Source organism: Chenopodium album, chromosome 13 (genome assembly GCF_948465745.1).
Source record: "Chenopodium album chromosome 13, dcCheAlbu1.1, whole genome shotgun sequence".
In the NCBI taxonomy this organism is placed as follows: domain Eukaryota; kingdom Viridiplantae; phylum Streptophyta; class Magnoliopsida; order Caryophyllales; family Amaranthaceae; genus Chenopodium; species Chenopodium album.
The window spans coordinates 4373450-4390437 of NC_137846.1; the positions used below are offsets into that span (position 1 = coordinate 4373450).

The 16988-nt window shown below is 33.3% G+C and overlaps 2 protein-coding genes across 2 annotated transcripts; one reads left to right on the forward strand and one right to left on the reverse strand.

Moving 5' to 3' along the window:
- Nucleotides 1-1297: 1297 nt before the first annotated feature.
- On the forward strand, nucleotides 1298-7438 carry LOC145576034 (RNA-binding protein 2-like). The gene is made up of 6 exons (XM_081633822.1): nucleotides 1298-1618; nucleotides 4502-4624; nucleotides 4708-5022; nucleotides 5785-5846; nucleotides 6354-6435; nucleotides 7183-7438. The coding sequence occupies exons 2-6, from the start codon at nucleotides 4558-4560 to the stop codon at nucleotides 7269-7271; spliced, it is 615 nt and encodes a 204-aa protein (XP_081489948.1). The 5' UTR covers nucleotides 1298-1618; nucleotides 4502-4557; the 3' UTR covers nucleotides 7272-7438.
- A 2178-nt stretch (nucleotides 7439-9616) lies between these two features.
- Nucleotides 9617-11717, reverse strand: LOC145574317 (protein ANTAGONIST OF LIKE HETEROCHROMATIN PROTEIN 1-like). The gene is made up of 2 exons (XM_081632071.1): nucleotides 11516-11717; nucleotides 9617-11360 (listed from the first exon to the last, which is right to left on the reverse strand). The coding sequence occupies exon 2, from the start codon at nucleotides 11337-11339 to the stop codon at nucleotides 9843-9845; it is 1497 nt and encodes a 498-aa protein (XP_081488197.1). The 5' UTR covers nucleotides 11340-11360; nucleotides 11516-11717; the 3' UTR covers nucleotides 9617-9842.
- Between the last annotated feature and the right edge of the window lie 5271 nt (nucleotides 11718-16988).

Genomic DNA, 16988 nt, shown 5'->3' on the forward strand with positions numbered 1-16988 from the left:
CCGAGGATACATTCTCAATTTTTTGTGACTTCTCTTTCATTTTATACTTTATTGATTGCTGCAACTGAGTTGAATATTATGGTGAATTCAGTCTTTTTTATCCATTTCTTTGATATTCATAAACAATAATCTTAAGTGAACCAATTCTCCTTAGCATCATTATATGGGACACTTCCCCACTAGGCCATCGTACACACCTTTTTTAAATGGTCTGAATTCTGTAAGGCCATCACACACACCTTTTGTAAATGGTCTGCAATTTGCATTACTATTCTATAGATTTTTCTGGTACCAACAAAGTAACAAGGGTCAAAAAGAAGATGTTGGATTGAATGAAAATAGTCGAGAATTTCACGAGTAATATATATAAGTATGATAAGAGTTCAAAAAAAAATTATTTACTCAAAAAAAGTAAAAATTTCGTAGTTACAAGTACATGTTTTTTTTTTTTTTTTTTTTTTTTTTTTTTTTTTTTTTTTTTACAAGAAGATAGGCAAATACTTAGCTTTATTGTTTTGATTTAGTAAAGTTTAGACAGAGAGAATAGGCCAACAAAAAAAAATTGAAAAATTTTTTGTTCAAAAAAGCTCATCTTTGTTTAACTTATCGGCTTAAATTATTCTACTATTGAAAAAATTTTCTTTTACTTCCTCATTATATTTTCCATATTAAACCACTACTCCGTAAATAAAATTAAGTACGTATAAACTAATTTTAATCTTAAACTTTTTTGAAAATAGTAAAATATTGAATTACTCCACAGATCAATTTTGTTGTTTTGTAAATTTAAATCCATAAAAAAAAACAGATAAAGAACAAGACTTTGAGGGGAGCTAATCATGTTAGGCTTGACCTGATTTTGGTCGAGCTTTGGGCAGAAATTTTCGGCCCAAAGCCAGGTTGGGCCTAACTCGAGATTTTATCATATTCTCGCAGGCTTTGGCATGCATTTCTAAGCTTTTTTTTGGTCCGACTATAAAAAAACACGATCCAATTTTACTTTGACTTATAATTATTATTCTTTGGTTAAATTTAACTTGCTGTATACAATTAGAGATATAGAGATATGCCAATTTTTTTTTTTTTTTTTTTTTGGCATTTGAAGAGCCACAAAAACGACTGATGAGAATCAATCTCAGGATGACCCGACATTGGGAGGGAGCTCTAAACACTTAACCTATCCCTCACCTTTTTTTTCTTTCTTTTTTTCTTTTTTTTACCAAACAATCTATCCCTAACCCTCAAAAAGGCCAAATTGATAAAACAACTTAAAAAATGCTTCAATTTAATGATAATGCTACGGAGTATATGCAGTTCCTTAATTTAATTTAACTTCATAAATGGGGATTCCTCTCAAAAACCATCACAAGTAAACAAAAAAACTAAAAAAAAAGAAAACCCTTAGTCTTGTTTTACTCAGGTAACTTAACTGCTGCCTCTTTCCGGCAGACAAAGCTCTGGAGTTCTCCGGAAGTTTTCGATAATCTCTCTTTCAATTTCAGATTGTCAGAAATTCAGCTTATTTTAGGGTTTATCAATTGCTTTTCCTGGTGGTAAATTTCGTTCTCGAATAATAAAACGAGTGAAAGTAAAATCGTTGTGATTCTGAAGCTGCGGGGTAAGTGTCGAATAATTAAAAAAGTTGTTCAAGTTTTCATTTTTATGGTTTAAAATTATAATGAACTTGGATTGTTTGGGCTTTATAACTGGGAATTGCATGCTTTTAATTTTAATGTTTGCTCAATTTTGATGTTAATTAGAGCCAATGTTTCCTGGCACTGTAAATTATACTACGTAGGTTTCTTGTAGTTTATTGCATTGTGATTAAAATTGGATACTGTTTTTGTGCGCTTAGCTACTTAATTTTAATCTTTTGTGATAGATTACATGTTTGCTGAGATATTTTTGTGTTTATCTGAATTTCGTAATGTGTTCGGGTGTCGGATTGTAGGGCACTAGTAATCTAGGGTGCGCATTATAGAGAAATTACTGAAATTTGGAATAGTAGATATTGTGGATGTTGGGGCAGTGATCAATTGTGTAAGCTGAGCTCCTTTATATGCGGAACATAAGGTGTTTTGATGATTTAGTGAAATATAGATGGATTTCAACAAACATGGATGGATAATCGTGATGGATATATGAATGATTAAACTTTGAACTTAGCGATGATGGGAATCAGTTGGATCTAAGCTACTGCTTGTTTAGGTGCTATGTGGATTGATGTGGAATGGTTTTTATGCTTAATGTGGATGGTCTTTGTTCTATGTTGGTTCATGCCGTATAGAGGTATGTTTGGCTTTTGAATGGACAAGAAATGACTATGTCTTAGGACCTGTTTCGATTTACTGAAAACAACTTAACTGAACTGATTGGGGCTGAACTGATAGAGCTGAAATGAATTGTTTATGAGAGGAGTAAGCTGAACTTAAATTAAGCTGAACAGAAGAGGCCCTAACTCTTGCTTTCAATGTTGATTAATTTGAACAGCTATTAGATTCTTCTCTTGTAAAAAGATTCCTGTATGCAATAATCATCTAGGGTGCAATAGTATTAATACGATCGGAATGTCTAATATATAATAATTGGTGGTTGTTGAATGCTACTATGTTTCTGGTGACAATGATTTGTATGGTTGTGATAGGTTTGCAAGAGCTCCTTTTCTTTTATTTATTTATTTAGCTTTATATTGCAAACGTTTGGTTTGTTTTGGAAATGCTTATTCCATATAGGGATGGCAATCCAGTCCGAATCCGACCCTACTCTGCCCCGATCCGAGGTAAAAAAATCCGCTCCGAGTCCGAGAAAAAAGTAATCCGAGTTCGACTCCGTTAAAATAATCCGACTCCGAGTCGGAGGAGGGTCGGAGTCGGATCCTAAAAAAAATCCGAGAAAAAAATCTGACTCCGACAAATGTCCGACTTTGACGGATTATCCGACTCCGACTCCAATAGATAGTGGATTTTTGTGTGGGTCATGGTGGCATTGGGTGTGGGTTGTCAAGGCCCAAATAGCCCAACATCTCAAAGTATATTAAATAATGTAAAAGAAACTCGGAGTCGGGTCGGATCGGAGTCGGAGTCGGAGGTCGGATATTGAAGTCGGAGTCGGAGTCGGATTTCGGAGTCGGATGTCGGAGTCGGAGTCGGATGTCGGATTTAACATCCGACTTCTTGTCGGATCGGAGTCGGATTTAGCATAATCCGCTCCGAGTCCGACCCGTTGCCATCCCTAATTCCATATAGGCTCTAAATGTCCAGGTCAGTAGTGATTCAGTTAACATGCATGAAAGAGATCATAGTTACCAGTGTTACTAGGTGTTGTATTTCAACTCAAATAAAGACCCTTTGTTACTTGTACCTCTTTTTCTAGTGATGAATGACTTGCTGTGATGGAATCTTTTTCCATAATTACAAATTGAATTTCCCATACCTCATTTGTTTTGCTTCTGTATGTCTGTTATTGTGTGATAGACTCAGCACTCACGAATGCAAATCAACACAAATAATACTAGAACAAGAATAATCAGCAAGCAAGTTTGGCAAATTTTCCTTTTAATTGAAAGGTTGGGTAACTTGAGGCTACCAATCTCCGAGATGGTATCTTTAGGATTAAACTTTCAAATTCAAATGATTCTAATCACATAACCCTACTATTTCTCCCATCCCTTAATTTATATACAAACAAGGATTACAAAAGCTAGCTGTTAGTTAACTACTCTTAGCTTCATTCCACCAAAGTTGCTATGCCAAGGCTCCTCTACTTGCTGTTGTTTCCTTCTCCTGCAGCTCTTAATTGCTTTTGTCATCATGTGCCACATCCTCAATTCCTTTTCTGATGTGGCTGTTAAGCCCTTTTGCTCACCTCCTTTTCCCCTCCTCTAGTACTGCTTGATAATTGGTGGCTTAATTGGCCCACGAGCTTGGTCTGTTACATATTGATGTTGGGGAAATCTGGTTAGTCTCCTAAGAGGGAACTGCTTGGCAGGCTGATGCTTTCAGATTTAAGTATTTTGCTAGATTTATATATTAACAAGGACGAAAAACCTCCGTAACATGATACCTTTAGTGTTTATTTATCTTCAATTGGGTAAATTATAATTTCGCGATCTGTATAATGATTAAATAAATACTTTGGCACTATTGGTTCTTGGTTCAAACCTCTCTTCACTTTAAGTAAGTGTTTACCCTATATATAGCTTCTCTGTAGTATCTATATTTCAGTTAGCCGATTTCTGAATATCTACGAACCTTTTTTTTTAACACATTTCTTTCATGTATATGGAGTATGATTCTTTTTTTTTCTTTTTTTTTTTTTTTTTTTTTTTTTGCAATGGGAAATGGAGATTGTATCTAGTATATGCTCTACATGAGTTTGATGCTAGTTCATGGTGGAAAAACTTTACTTTTTGTATATTCTTCAATTTGGGGATCTTAGTTTTATGTAGGCTTTTCTTTTTTCTGTATATGAATCTTAGCTTTCCAACTGACTGGGAGTATAGGTACATATGTTTGGAGGCTAGATCATTCAGCTCACTTTACATTAAAGGATTCAGAGATGGCTCATCATATGTTGCGACCAAATTATTTGCGCGATTCATCTATAGATCCCCTGGGCCAGGGATGTAAGTACTTGCTTCTCAACTACTAGTCATTCTTATACATTGCAATCTGGATTCTGACGTGTTTTTTGTATTATTGTAGGTAGTGCCCTTGCGGTCTAGAGCTTATGGTTTGGATGATAATTCAGGTTTTGCTGCACGGAGTGAGCCTGCTTTAGGCGGGTTGACAGCAGGAATGAGTGCTAGAGGCTACGCATCTTCCCTTGAAGACCCCATTCTATTTAGCCAAAGGCGAGATGTTCCTTTAGGAATCAGTCCTGTGCCTCCTGGCAATCCAGATATCATTTATGAGAGACCTAACTCTCAGCGAAGGGTTGAAAGCCTCTCTTTGCATGAAACTGAATCAAACATTCTTTTTGTTGATGGGCTTCCAACTGACTGCACCAGAAGGGAAGTTGGTCGTATCCTCTCAATGCTAGCTTTTAAAATTTCATTTTTGCATTGGTTTTCGTTATGGTGACTATCTTCTGGAGAATATTTATTGAATTATTGTGCATTGGGTTATTGAGGCCTTGAGGGTCTTGCTTGATGAAGGGCTGGTGATACCCCCTATGTGACTATGCTGGACAGAAATTGATGGCAAGTATCAAAGGCGGATATGGTACTTGGCATATATATGAATCTTATGCATGGTATAACTTGTTACTCTATAACATGAATTATTGTGTCAGTGTACTCATTTGTGAATTGTGAGTATCTGAGTATATTGACCTATGTGAAATGAAGGGTATGAGAAATATAGGGTATACTTTTATTTTCACTTGCACACATGAAATCACATTTTTTTTCAGCTAGCAGAGGGTTTCACAGTTTCATACAGAAGGGGCAATACGACCTTTTGCATCAATCTTTTTGTTTATTTTTCACTCTTTTACTCTCCTGTGTCCTTATTTCTGGCTGGAAGGACAGTAACATCTCCATGTCTCTTTAGGAGTTACTGTTTGAACTTTGAACAATTGATGATGAAAATAATTGAAAATATTCATTCATATTGCTGCTAGAGTCTGTATATTTATGCTGAGTTAGTGTGTTTAAATTTCCTAAATGATGTCCTACAGAGACCTTTCAAGTTGGTAATGTCTTAATATTTGTTTATTATATTTGTTCTTTTAAGCTTTATTTATTATTTCGACCACCTGCCTTTCCTTGACTTGGAATTGTAGATATTTTTCGTCCTTTTATAGGCTTTAAGGATATCAAAGTCATACACAAGGAAGCAAGACGGGTAAAGTTTTGTTCTTTTCAACAAAAATCTTTATACGAAGTATCTGAATTTTTGGCCCTTATCACACTTTATATGAACTTGTTAGAAGTTACTGGTTCTTGTCTGAACTTATTTTGAATTGTGAATGAGACGTTGTAACCCTTATCATTTTATTCTAAATCAAATATAAAGCTGAAATGAACAAGGTATAGCCTCAAAGACTATTGAGGCAGGGGAAAAATGAAAAAAATAATCAATATGATCTAGTGCAGATTAATATGAATATAATAGTTACGAGTGCAAATGTTTCCTCATATATTTATTCGGTGTGTGAAGATCTGTGAATGCAGGATTAATTAAAAAAAAAAAAAAAGCATGTTTTGCATCCAGTGTTAACCACATCACTTAATATTCTTTCTTATGTGTGTATAACAAGTAGTGCTGGAAAAAAATTTAAAAAATAAAAAAATAAAAATCTCACCCCTCTTTTAATCTTATTAATTACGTTAATCTCTTGTTGTATTTCAGAGTGGCGAGAAAGCAATGGTTCTGTGTTTTGTTGAATTTAATGATTCAAAATGTGCCCTTACAGCTATGGAAGCACTCAATGGTCTGTTTTGATTTTCATTTATCTTCTCATTTTCTTGAATTTTCTTTTGTATTTTGTCATGAGGTGTGCTATGAGTATCTCTCCTGAACCTTTCTTTCTCTTTGGTTGGGACATTTGGACACTTGACTCTTGGTATTGTACCCCACATGTTCCTTTGTTTTATAAAACATGCCTCTGACATGCTAGGAGCAAGGTGCTATAAGGTGCTAAGCGTCATCACCTCAACAACCCTATGCTGAGAAAAGGGCATTGAGGCTAACCTAAGGTAGATTTACGAGGTGACAGTATGCCTCATGCCTTGTATTGGAAAACCTTTAGTGCCTCAGAGCACCTCACGTTTTGTAGATCTTAGATATGATGAATAGCTCATCTTAATGCTTACATGCAGCAAATCATGGATTATGCCATAATAGATTGTTAGAGTTTTCTCTTCTTGTGGGAAGATAACAAATGAAAGATATTTTTTGTAAAATGGAAGGGAAAGGAGAAAGGTAGTAAAGGGTTGTAATTATCTGCTTGGATTTTTTTCATGACTTTCCTTTGTTGCCCTTTTTCCTGGACTGTGTTGATAGGCAGTCCCCTGATGGTATCTCTATTTATGGTCGATAACTCTAGTTTGTGATGCAATTAGTGGACATTATGCTTAGTTGCATATCATTTAGAGTGTATAAATCTCTTGTATCGTCATCTAGTTTTCATTCCATTTGCAGTCATTCGGATTTCTGCTAAGCTTTGCATTATGTGCAGGCTACAAATTTGATGATAAGAAACCTGAATCCTCTATCCTAAGGATTCATTTTGCACATTTTCCCTTCCGTTTACCTTCTCAAACATGATGGTCATCGATTGGAGACATGGCGATCCGAATGAACCCTGCTACTGTATCAAAATCTCGATGTTGAGTTCTGACAGTTGGTTCAAGCCTTCAAGGTCCTTCCTTTCCTTGAACTCTCTTCTCTCAATGTCCACTATATATTGCTTAGCTGTCTGAATCTTTTTTTGTCTTTTACTAATTGAGAAAATTCAATTCTATCAATATAGTAGATTCTTGTAGCTTCATCATGTACTAGTGAAAATAGAAGACTGGTAGGCAGGCTGTAAGTTGCCACCTTTTTTAATGGGATTGTTGACCTCAATTAACATGAAGGCGACTATTATAATGTGTTTATGGGTTATCCAGGCTGCTATCAGGTGTGAATAGTTTGGTTTATTGAGAATATATAAATAGGTTCAAACCATTTCTTTTGTGTTTGTTGATACTTATTTTGAGATTGATGTTGCACCATCCTGGCAAATACTGCAACGATTATTTGCCTGACCAACAAGCAACCTTTGTGATTATCTTGTCGGCGTCTAAAAAAGAAATATTATGGGGTTGAATTAAATTATTTATCTTTAATGTTAATATAATCTTCTAATATATTTCATTCCTTCTTTATTTATTGCAACAACAATTGGATTTTATGCATTTCAACTAACCATTAATATATTTAATTATCTTTTAACAATTATAAAACGTTACTCCCTTTGTTCCTATATAAAGCACAATTTCTTCTAAGTGCACAACTTTTAAAGACGTTCCTCTTTTTTTTCGGAAACCAATTAAAGATGTTCCTTTTATCTCAAAAAGTTTTCATGTCTTGTTAACATTCACAATTTATAAGGTTATTCCCAATTTATGAGATAAAGCATTGTCAATTAGGGTATTATTTGCTTTGTCTTAATAAGTGGTATATTATACTCCGTAACTATTACTAATATGTAATTGTAAATATTAATATTCAAATATGTACAATGACGGCAAATATACAGTCAAAACATAAAGTTTTTAGAGATGTAGGGAGCAAGATATATTGTTATAGTGAGGTATGGTTTCAAAAAAAAAAAAAAAATACTCGTAATAATAAAATTGTAGTGAGGTTTTATTTTTTTTTTTTTTTTTTGACAGGATTGATTAAAGTTGTAAAAGAAAGGGTGGTTTGCTGATTAAAGTGATTAAAAAATGTTTTTGTACTTTTTTGTTGAGTAACCTTTTTAGTATAGAATGAGAGGTGATGAAAGTCCTAATCGTTTATCACACTTTCATCATAAGAATGAAAATAGTGTTAAACAACTTTTTGACCTTTCATAGTTTTGATGAAAATTGGTGAGAAATAATCTTTGGTTCTCCAACTCCAATAATAGAAAGTGTAAACAACTCAATCAATTGCTTTGACCTAAGTGGCTAAAGCTAAAGATCTCAAGAATAGAGTAATCGACATTGAAAAAATATTTCCAATTACAATTGAAAAAGTTATATCCATTACAAACGTGAACGCAAGATCATATGTCGATAGCCTACAACACAAAGTCAAAATCGACCTCCAAAAAAGTCAATGATGTTGTTGGTGCAAATAAGCATGATAATGGTTTCACACCAGGCATGGAAAAGGGGAGACACCCTTGTTGCGTCTTAATCTTGTTGATCCAATTTTATAAGAAACGAATCCCTCTTTCCCGTTTGTATTGCATTTGCAACATTAGTCAACATCAATTGCAAGAATTTTAACTATATCTCTTGTGCGTTCACACACATTTACTTTTATCGATCCAAAATATATTGGGATCTTGTTGCGTTCATCTGATTTTTATTGAACTATTGGAATCATTTTTGGTGACTGAATTGTTTTTTATTGACTAGAACTTTTGTTCAGTTATTGGAATTTTGTGACTAAGTCTAATTTTGTTGAATGAAACTTATGCTAGTAATTGAAAACTTTTTTTATTTTTTTTGACACAAATTGAAAACTTTGTAGTATATATTATGATGAAGAGAATCTGGTCAATACATTCTACGATATCATTATTAGATACATTTTGCAACATCATGTAATGTCATTTAATATTATATTTATCCAGATAATTACTTATGATGTCCAGATACTAAACGCGTCAAAACTAAGATATGAGTATTGTATTTCCACAAATAAAATAACTCACACATTGCAGACAATACATCACATAATAATTGGGAGTAAGGAGAAACGAAGGAGAAATAATGCCTTAGAGCCTTAGTAGAAAACAAAACAAAAAAAAAAAAAAAAAAAAAAAAAAAAAAAAAAAAAAAAAAAAGTTCTCTATATTTTTAGAAAGGTCAATTTTAAGAATTAAGAATAATTGCATAATTGTTTAAATCATTTGAAAGAATGGTACAAATTAAAGGTCATTTCAAAATTATACATCCATATCTTAATCAAGAGCAATTAAAAGTATGAACCAAAAGTATTCTATTACCTATTTGCTATGTAGAGTACAAGTTTTTGGCCTATGCATTCCAAAAATCACTATCTTTGAAAAGGAGTGAAAATATGGAGCTATTTTTACAGCATAAAGGGTGAAAAGAACCTATAAACTGAATGGTTTTCTAATTATAGAAAGCCAGTGCCTGCAAGACCATGATGCAACAAATTGTGGGCAATTGAATCTCTAGCTTTCATGGAGGTTAATGACTGCAATGGAACCTCAGGGACCATTTCATCGTCGAATAACTCGAAAACCAGTTCAGGATCCAATTCCTCCCCTCTCATTTCACATATGTTATGCAACACACAGCAGGCACCAAGAACCACAGGTAATTCTTGAAGTTTAACCTCGGTTCGCTTCTGCAAGCAACTCCATCTTCCTTTTAACCTTGCAAAGGCGTCCTTAGCAACGGTTTGAATTTCGCCAATCTTCTCATTGAAAGCATGTTGTGTCCAAGTTAGGTTCTGCTGATTATAGGGCACAAGGATCCAATCCATTAAAGGATAACCAGCACCACCAACAATCCACACACCCTTCAAAAGCCCTTGATTACCCCTCTGATACAATGCTGATTTCTCCAGCACTTTATCATCAGGCATTGAACCAGGCCATCCTATGCACACGTCGTTGAAAACCCCTCTAGGATCAACCACACCCTGAACTGTAATCGAGTACGAAGTCTTCTGATTTCGCTCAGTGTGGCGCTTATTGAAATAAGCAGCCACACTAATCTTAGGTGCAATTATTGGTATATGAGTTGTATACATAGAACCAACCACATTAGGAATGCCAGAAATGGATTCAAATTCCTCCTTAATCTGTCTCAATGAATCCTCATCAGGCCATTGCAGGTACTTGGGCATCAAAACAGACCTAATTGCAGCACAAACATCAAGAACAATCTTATGACAAGTTGAAATCCCCAAACCAAATCTCTTAGACACCAACCTAAGCGGCTCACCTGTTGCCAACCTATATATACACACAGCAACTCGTTGATCAACCGGAATAGCAGCCCTCAACATCGTATTCTCCTTCGCAACAGCAACCTTCAACTCATCACAAATCAACTCAAATGTTGCTTTTCCCATCCTAAACCATCTCTTAAACTCACTCTCAGGATAATCAGGGCTAGTACACTTATCCCACCAATCCTTAGACCTATCTTTCACCCATAATCGACGCTGATGGCTCACTGATGAACCACTAGATTGCTTACTGCTAGCCTCAATACTACCACCTTTCTCAATCATTTCACTAGCAGCAACAACCATTGCAGAATTAACAGCTCCCCTCGCTCGCTTTCGCCTTAATCTATCAGTATCATCCAAACCCTCATAGCTACTCTGCAAATTCGAATTGTAATCCAACATTGCTTGTGTTTTTTTCTTATGAATCGCCTCGAAATCGAGTTTCTCCTGATCAGCAAATTCTTCCCACTCCTCTTTCTCTTGCTTCTCTTGGTCTTCTAATAACAAATATGATGTGATCATCATTTCCTTTGTTTCCTTCTTGCCACTAGGTTGTTTTTCTTCAAAATTAACACTTTCATCTACCCCATTTCCATTCTTCTTCCTTCTTTTTCTTCCACCATTGCTTTGATTATTACCACCTTCATTCATATCTGCAAGTATATAACTTACCTGGCAGGAAAAAAAAATCAGAAATTCATTTCCAACAAAAATTCAATTCAATCAAACCCCACTAATATTTTTGCATACAATTGAAAAAAAAAACATAAATCAAACCCAAAAAAAAAAAAAAAAAAAAAAAACCAATTAAAAAAGAGACGTCTTACAGAGGAATTAGCATCTGAAGCTTTAGTCCCAAGTGATGAAGATTACTTCAAATTACAGCAAAAAAATGAATTAAATGAGCTGAATTTGGGAAAATATGAGCAAATTCAAACTGGGTTAGTTTCAAAATTAGAAAAAATTAAGTGAAAATAACAGTAGAAGGAGTGAAATTGTAGAGAGAGAAAGGAGAAAATAAAAAAAGAGAAGAAGATGTGCACTTTATATGTTGGACAAAAATGTGTGAGAGAAGTGTGAACGCGTAAGAAGATTGGAGTTGAAAGATTTGAAAAGAGAAAAAAATATGGTCAGCAAAAGAGAAGGTGGGTAATTGTTTTTTCAATTAGTTTAATTTCAAAGGAGATAGAAAGAGAAGGTGGACACCTAGGAAAGTGTGAACAAGCCATGTGGGGCCCTATAGAATACAGAGGCTGATGATGTGAATGTGACGTTGGATTTGTGTTTAGTTGTGGACGGTGACTTCATTTATTTGATTATTAAATCATCTACTGAGTACTTGAATTTGTTATTTCGTAAATAGTTTCATTTTTTAAATCTATGTAGAGAGGGATTAAAGAGGGAATTCTGGGTTGAAGAAATGACCATGGACTTTCTTGGGATTTGATAGTCAAAAAGTTTGGCTGTAACATGCTGTATATATCACTGCTAGTAAATTTTAAACAAATGCTCCGTAGATTTTACAACTGTAACTCCATGTTAACTCGTAAGAGGTGTTAAAATTTCACCCGATTAACCTGATTGAAATCAATTTAAAAATATCCAGTTTAGATATTGGCTTTCATAAACACGCTAACTTAGCATTACTCAAGTTTAAAATTATATTCGACCCGACCTCACCAAATCCGACCCGCACATCGAAATTCGAAATAGAAAACTCTAATCACTAAAATTCTATTCATGGAGTATTTCAATTAAAATAAAAAGGTTAAAAGTACTTAAAGAGTAGTTTATACTACTACAAGGGTTAAAAAATTTAGATAAGATAAGTTTATAAAAAACAAAATTAACACAAAGTTAAAGAAAAACTAAATTCAGATAAGAGACTACAGACTAGTAAGGGTTACCTAAAATAAACCTGATCAAATCTAGCCCAATTCAGCCCGCAAAGGCTTGGTTTTGTCAGCTGGTCCAGCCCAAATATTTTTTTAAAAAAAATCCCTGAATAATTTATACAAATTTTTACCTACACCCCAGCAGAGAACACTGCCTGCACCCCCCACCCTCCGCGCGTGTTCCGCCCTCGCTCCTTTTCATTTACGAATTTTCTGCAAATTTTTATAAAATGTTCATTTATGTATTGGTAATGTTCATTTGTGTATCATAAGATGTTCATTTCATAACAAGGAATTTTTTGTAATTATTCCATAAACATGAAATTGTATTTTTTGACACTGGTGTACGGGATAGATTGGCAAATAATAATAAGTAATAATTTGTATTGAAACAATATATATATTTGTTCGAGCTTAATTTTTTTTATAAGTGATCGATATGTAACTGAACATTTTTTGTTTTGACACTGAACATTTACCTTTTTTATTATGAACATTTTATTGAATTCGTTATAACTGTTATGTAATTGAACATTGTCAACTACTATATGTTTTTTATACAATATAACAAGCACTAATGAATTAAAAAAATATGAATACTAATGTACTTGATCATTAGAAATCCATAAATGAACAAATATTCGAAAGAATAATATTTTTAGTAATTTAAGCTTTCATTAATCTTTTTGCTCCTCTTCTATTGCCTCTAGCTTATGTTTAAACCAAATAGCATCAATTAAGCAATGTACCGTATTCTCAACTTCTTACTTTGGTTTGTCATATAATTCAAACAAATTACAATGTCAATGTGTGTATTCATAGTTATGAAAATGAACATTATGTTATATGTTAAAATAACATTATATTGATATTACAAATTTAATGAATCGGTTGCGAAAGCATGGGGAGCGAACAGGATTAGATACCCTGGTAGTCCATGCCGTAAACGATGAGTGTTCGCCCTTGTTCTACACGGATCAGGGGCCCAGCTAACGCGTAAAACACTCCGCCTGGGGAGTACGGTCGTGACAGGGTAAAGTCGTATCCCCTAATCAAAAGTAATACCTAAGTCCTCTAACTAAAGTAGATAGGGAAGTAGGGTCGAATCCACAGGGAAACTGGTCTTTCTATTCCTAATTAATTAATATAATCTAAATTATTAAAGTAATCAAATTATTGTTATAAAAAGGGAACTATACTACGGAGGTTAAGGATAGGGAAGAAATCAATAATAAGAAAGCCTAGGGTCACAGGTTCACCAATAATTAATATTCCGGGATAAATCATAACAATCAATAATTAATATTGCACAAATAACATGATTAACAGACTCTCGCAATTTATTAATCAACATAGATCTAACAGGCTCTCGCAATTTACTAGATCTAAGTTCCTATTGAAAATAGCCTTTAATATCAAATTAACATCTGCTCGATTCATCAATTCAATATTGCTAAACTTCTACAAGTAAATCACATCTGCTCGATTCATAATCTAGTTGTAGAGCATTAAAACAATTCAATAAGAAATTATCATGCAATATCAATAATCAATAGTTACAAATTATCCCTTCATATTAATTACGGATCCCCATAAACCCTAGAAAGAAATTACTCACACATAATAAAAACTAAACTAAGCAAGACAATTAAATAAAGCATAATAGAAGAAAGAGATTAAAGTAAGAGAGATAAATAGTTACCAAAGTAGAGGAGATAAAGTATGGAATTAAACCAAAAGTTGTAGAGAAAGAGAGAGAAAAGTAGAGAGAGAGTAAGGGAGAAAAGAGATGGTCTAAAGACAATTGTCTCACGCAATGATCCAAGACAACTAAAACTAGCTTAACAAAAGACTATTTATACTAATCTACGAATCCTAAGCTAAAGCAAATTAAATCTAACGTTTATTAAACTTCGTAAAACACGCGCCCGATCGGGCGAGGCACCGCCCGATCGGGCCCGCCTTTTTCTTCGTCAGGTCTTGATTCGCGCCCGATCGGGCAAGTGGCCGCCCGATCGGGCCCGCCTTTTTCTTCGACTTCATAATCTGGGCATAACTTCGACAAGCCATAACTTTTGCGTCTCTTATCGGATTTTGGCATGTGACCTATCATTGGAAAGCTCTTCAAGTCTACTTTCCAACCCAATTGGAATCACTGCATTATGATTTATACATCAAAAGTTAGTATCAGAATAGTGAACCTGACTCAAATTTGGACTTTTTTCCACTAACACTTTGTTTCATTCTTGCCCAAATTTGTTCCAAAGAGATGCATTGCACTCCTCGAGGCTTGGACTTTGATTGGGCTTCGATTCTTCGGCCCAATCCGGATTTCCTCTTAGGGTCTTGAATACTTGGTCCAAACGCCTCGGTATTCCAAATACCGAGCCCTTAATCACCAGCTTGATAACTCTAACCGGCCTTGGGCTTCAAAAGATGGTCGTGTTCCTCCAATGTCCGTAGTCGCTCCATAAAAACCCGGGAAAATGCTCCAAAAGTGCAATTTCCTACAACACTCAACCAAAACTACGAAAACACTAGAAAACACCAATTAGTAATAAAAGTGGCTCGAAAGAGCCAAAAACACTACTAATTATAACCAAGGGACGGGGGTAAAACACTATATAAAATGGACATATCAGGTCGCAAGACCGAAACTCAAAGGAATTGACGGGGGCCTGCACAAGCGATGGAGCATGTGGTTTACCAGCCCTTGACATATGAACAAGAAAACTTCAATTGGCAAAATAAAAATGTACATAATGTTTTATATAAATGAACAAATTATCACAAATAACATGAACATATATATTCTAACCAAAATCCAAAATATACATATTCAAGAAGATATATAAATATGAATATTGTCTTTAAATTATGTTACATGAACCAAAAGAATCTATATCAAAGTGTTAGTGAAATGAACATTTTTGTATACTTAAATGAACAATCATAAACATATATATATATGTATCAAAGAATTTAATAAAAAAAATGTCAAAATGAACATATAATCTATTATAACAGATTATTTTAGCAACATGTCTTTTTCAATATAAAGCACTTGATGTTATTATATGTTTTAATAATTGAGAATCATTCGTAATGATTAATTAATTTCATGGTGCTAAATGACCATTCATAATGATTATAGAAAATATATGAACTTTATGTACTCTAACCGAAATTCAGAATGAATTTACATGTTGAAGAAGTTACATAATATTGAATATTATCTTTAAATTGTGATACATGAACCTAAATAATCTGTATCAAAGTGTTATTGAAATGAACATTTTTTAATACTTAAATGAACAACCATAAACATATGTGTATCAAAAGAACTTCAAAAAAAAAAAGTCATGCCAAAATGAACATATAATCTATTATAAATGCGGAGTATAAGCTAAGTATATCTTCTATAAATTTCTGAAATTAAATTTATTACTCATCTTTTTGATATTCTCTCTCTAACAATCAAACATAATTCACTCTCTCTCTTCAAAAACAACCATGAATATTTGAGATGAGATGAAAAATCAAACGGATTCTCCCTAAAAAAGGCAATTTTATGTAAATTTCACTTAATTTTGTTTGAATATATATGATTATCACTTAATTTTGTTTGAATATTGTTCGATACTCTATTGTTCGAAATTTTTTATTGGAATTGTCAAAAAAATTAGTGAAATCAAACGGATACCTTGTGTTCACATTCTGAAATGCATAAGTTCATATAGTAAATTCTTATGTTCATATTTTGAATACTTATGTTCACTTTCTGAAATGCATATGTTCTTATTTTTTGTACATATGTTCACTTTCTTAAATGCTTATGTTCATATTTTGAATCCTTTTGTAAACTTTCTGAAATGCATATATTCACTTTCTAAATCCATATGTTCATATTTTTTTTATGTATATGTTCACCTTCTGAATGTTTAATTATGTTCATACTCATTCAAAAATGAACCGCATATGTTCATATTTTGAATGCGTATTTCCATTTTCTAAAATGCATATGTTCATATTTTTAATACTTATGATGCATATGTTTCATAATCATATTATTTTTTATTTCTTCAATTTTTTATGTTCATAATTAAATGCCTTATATTCATAATAATATTTTATATGTTCATAATGTAAATATTTATAGTAAATATTTGTTGTTCATGAAATATTTTCATTAAGTCTGTTTATGCATATGTTTTCTTTCTTAAATATGTTCATAATAATATTATTATGTTTACTTTCTGAAATGCATATGTTCATATTTTTTATGCCTATGTTCACTTTATGAAAAACTAATTTTCACATTTAAGGGAACCTATGCATATGTTCATATTTTGCATGATTATGTTCATTGATAAAAAAAATGCAAAAAATCAGATGAAATTCATAC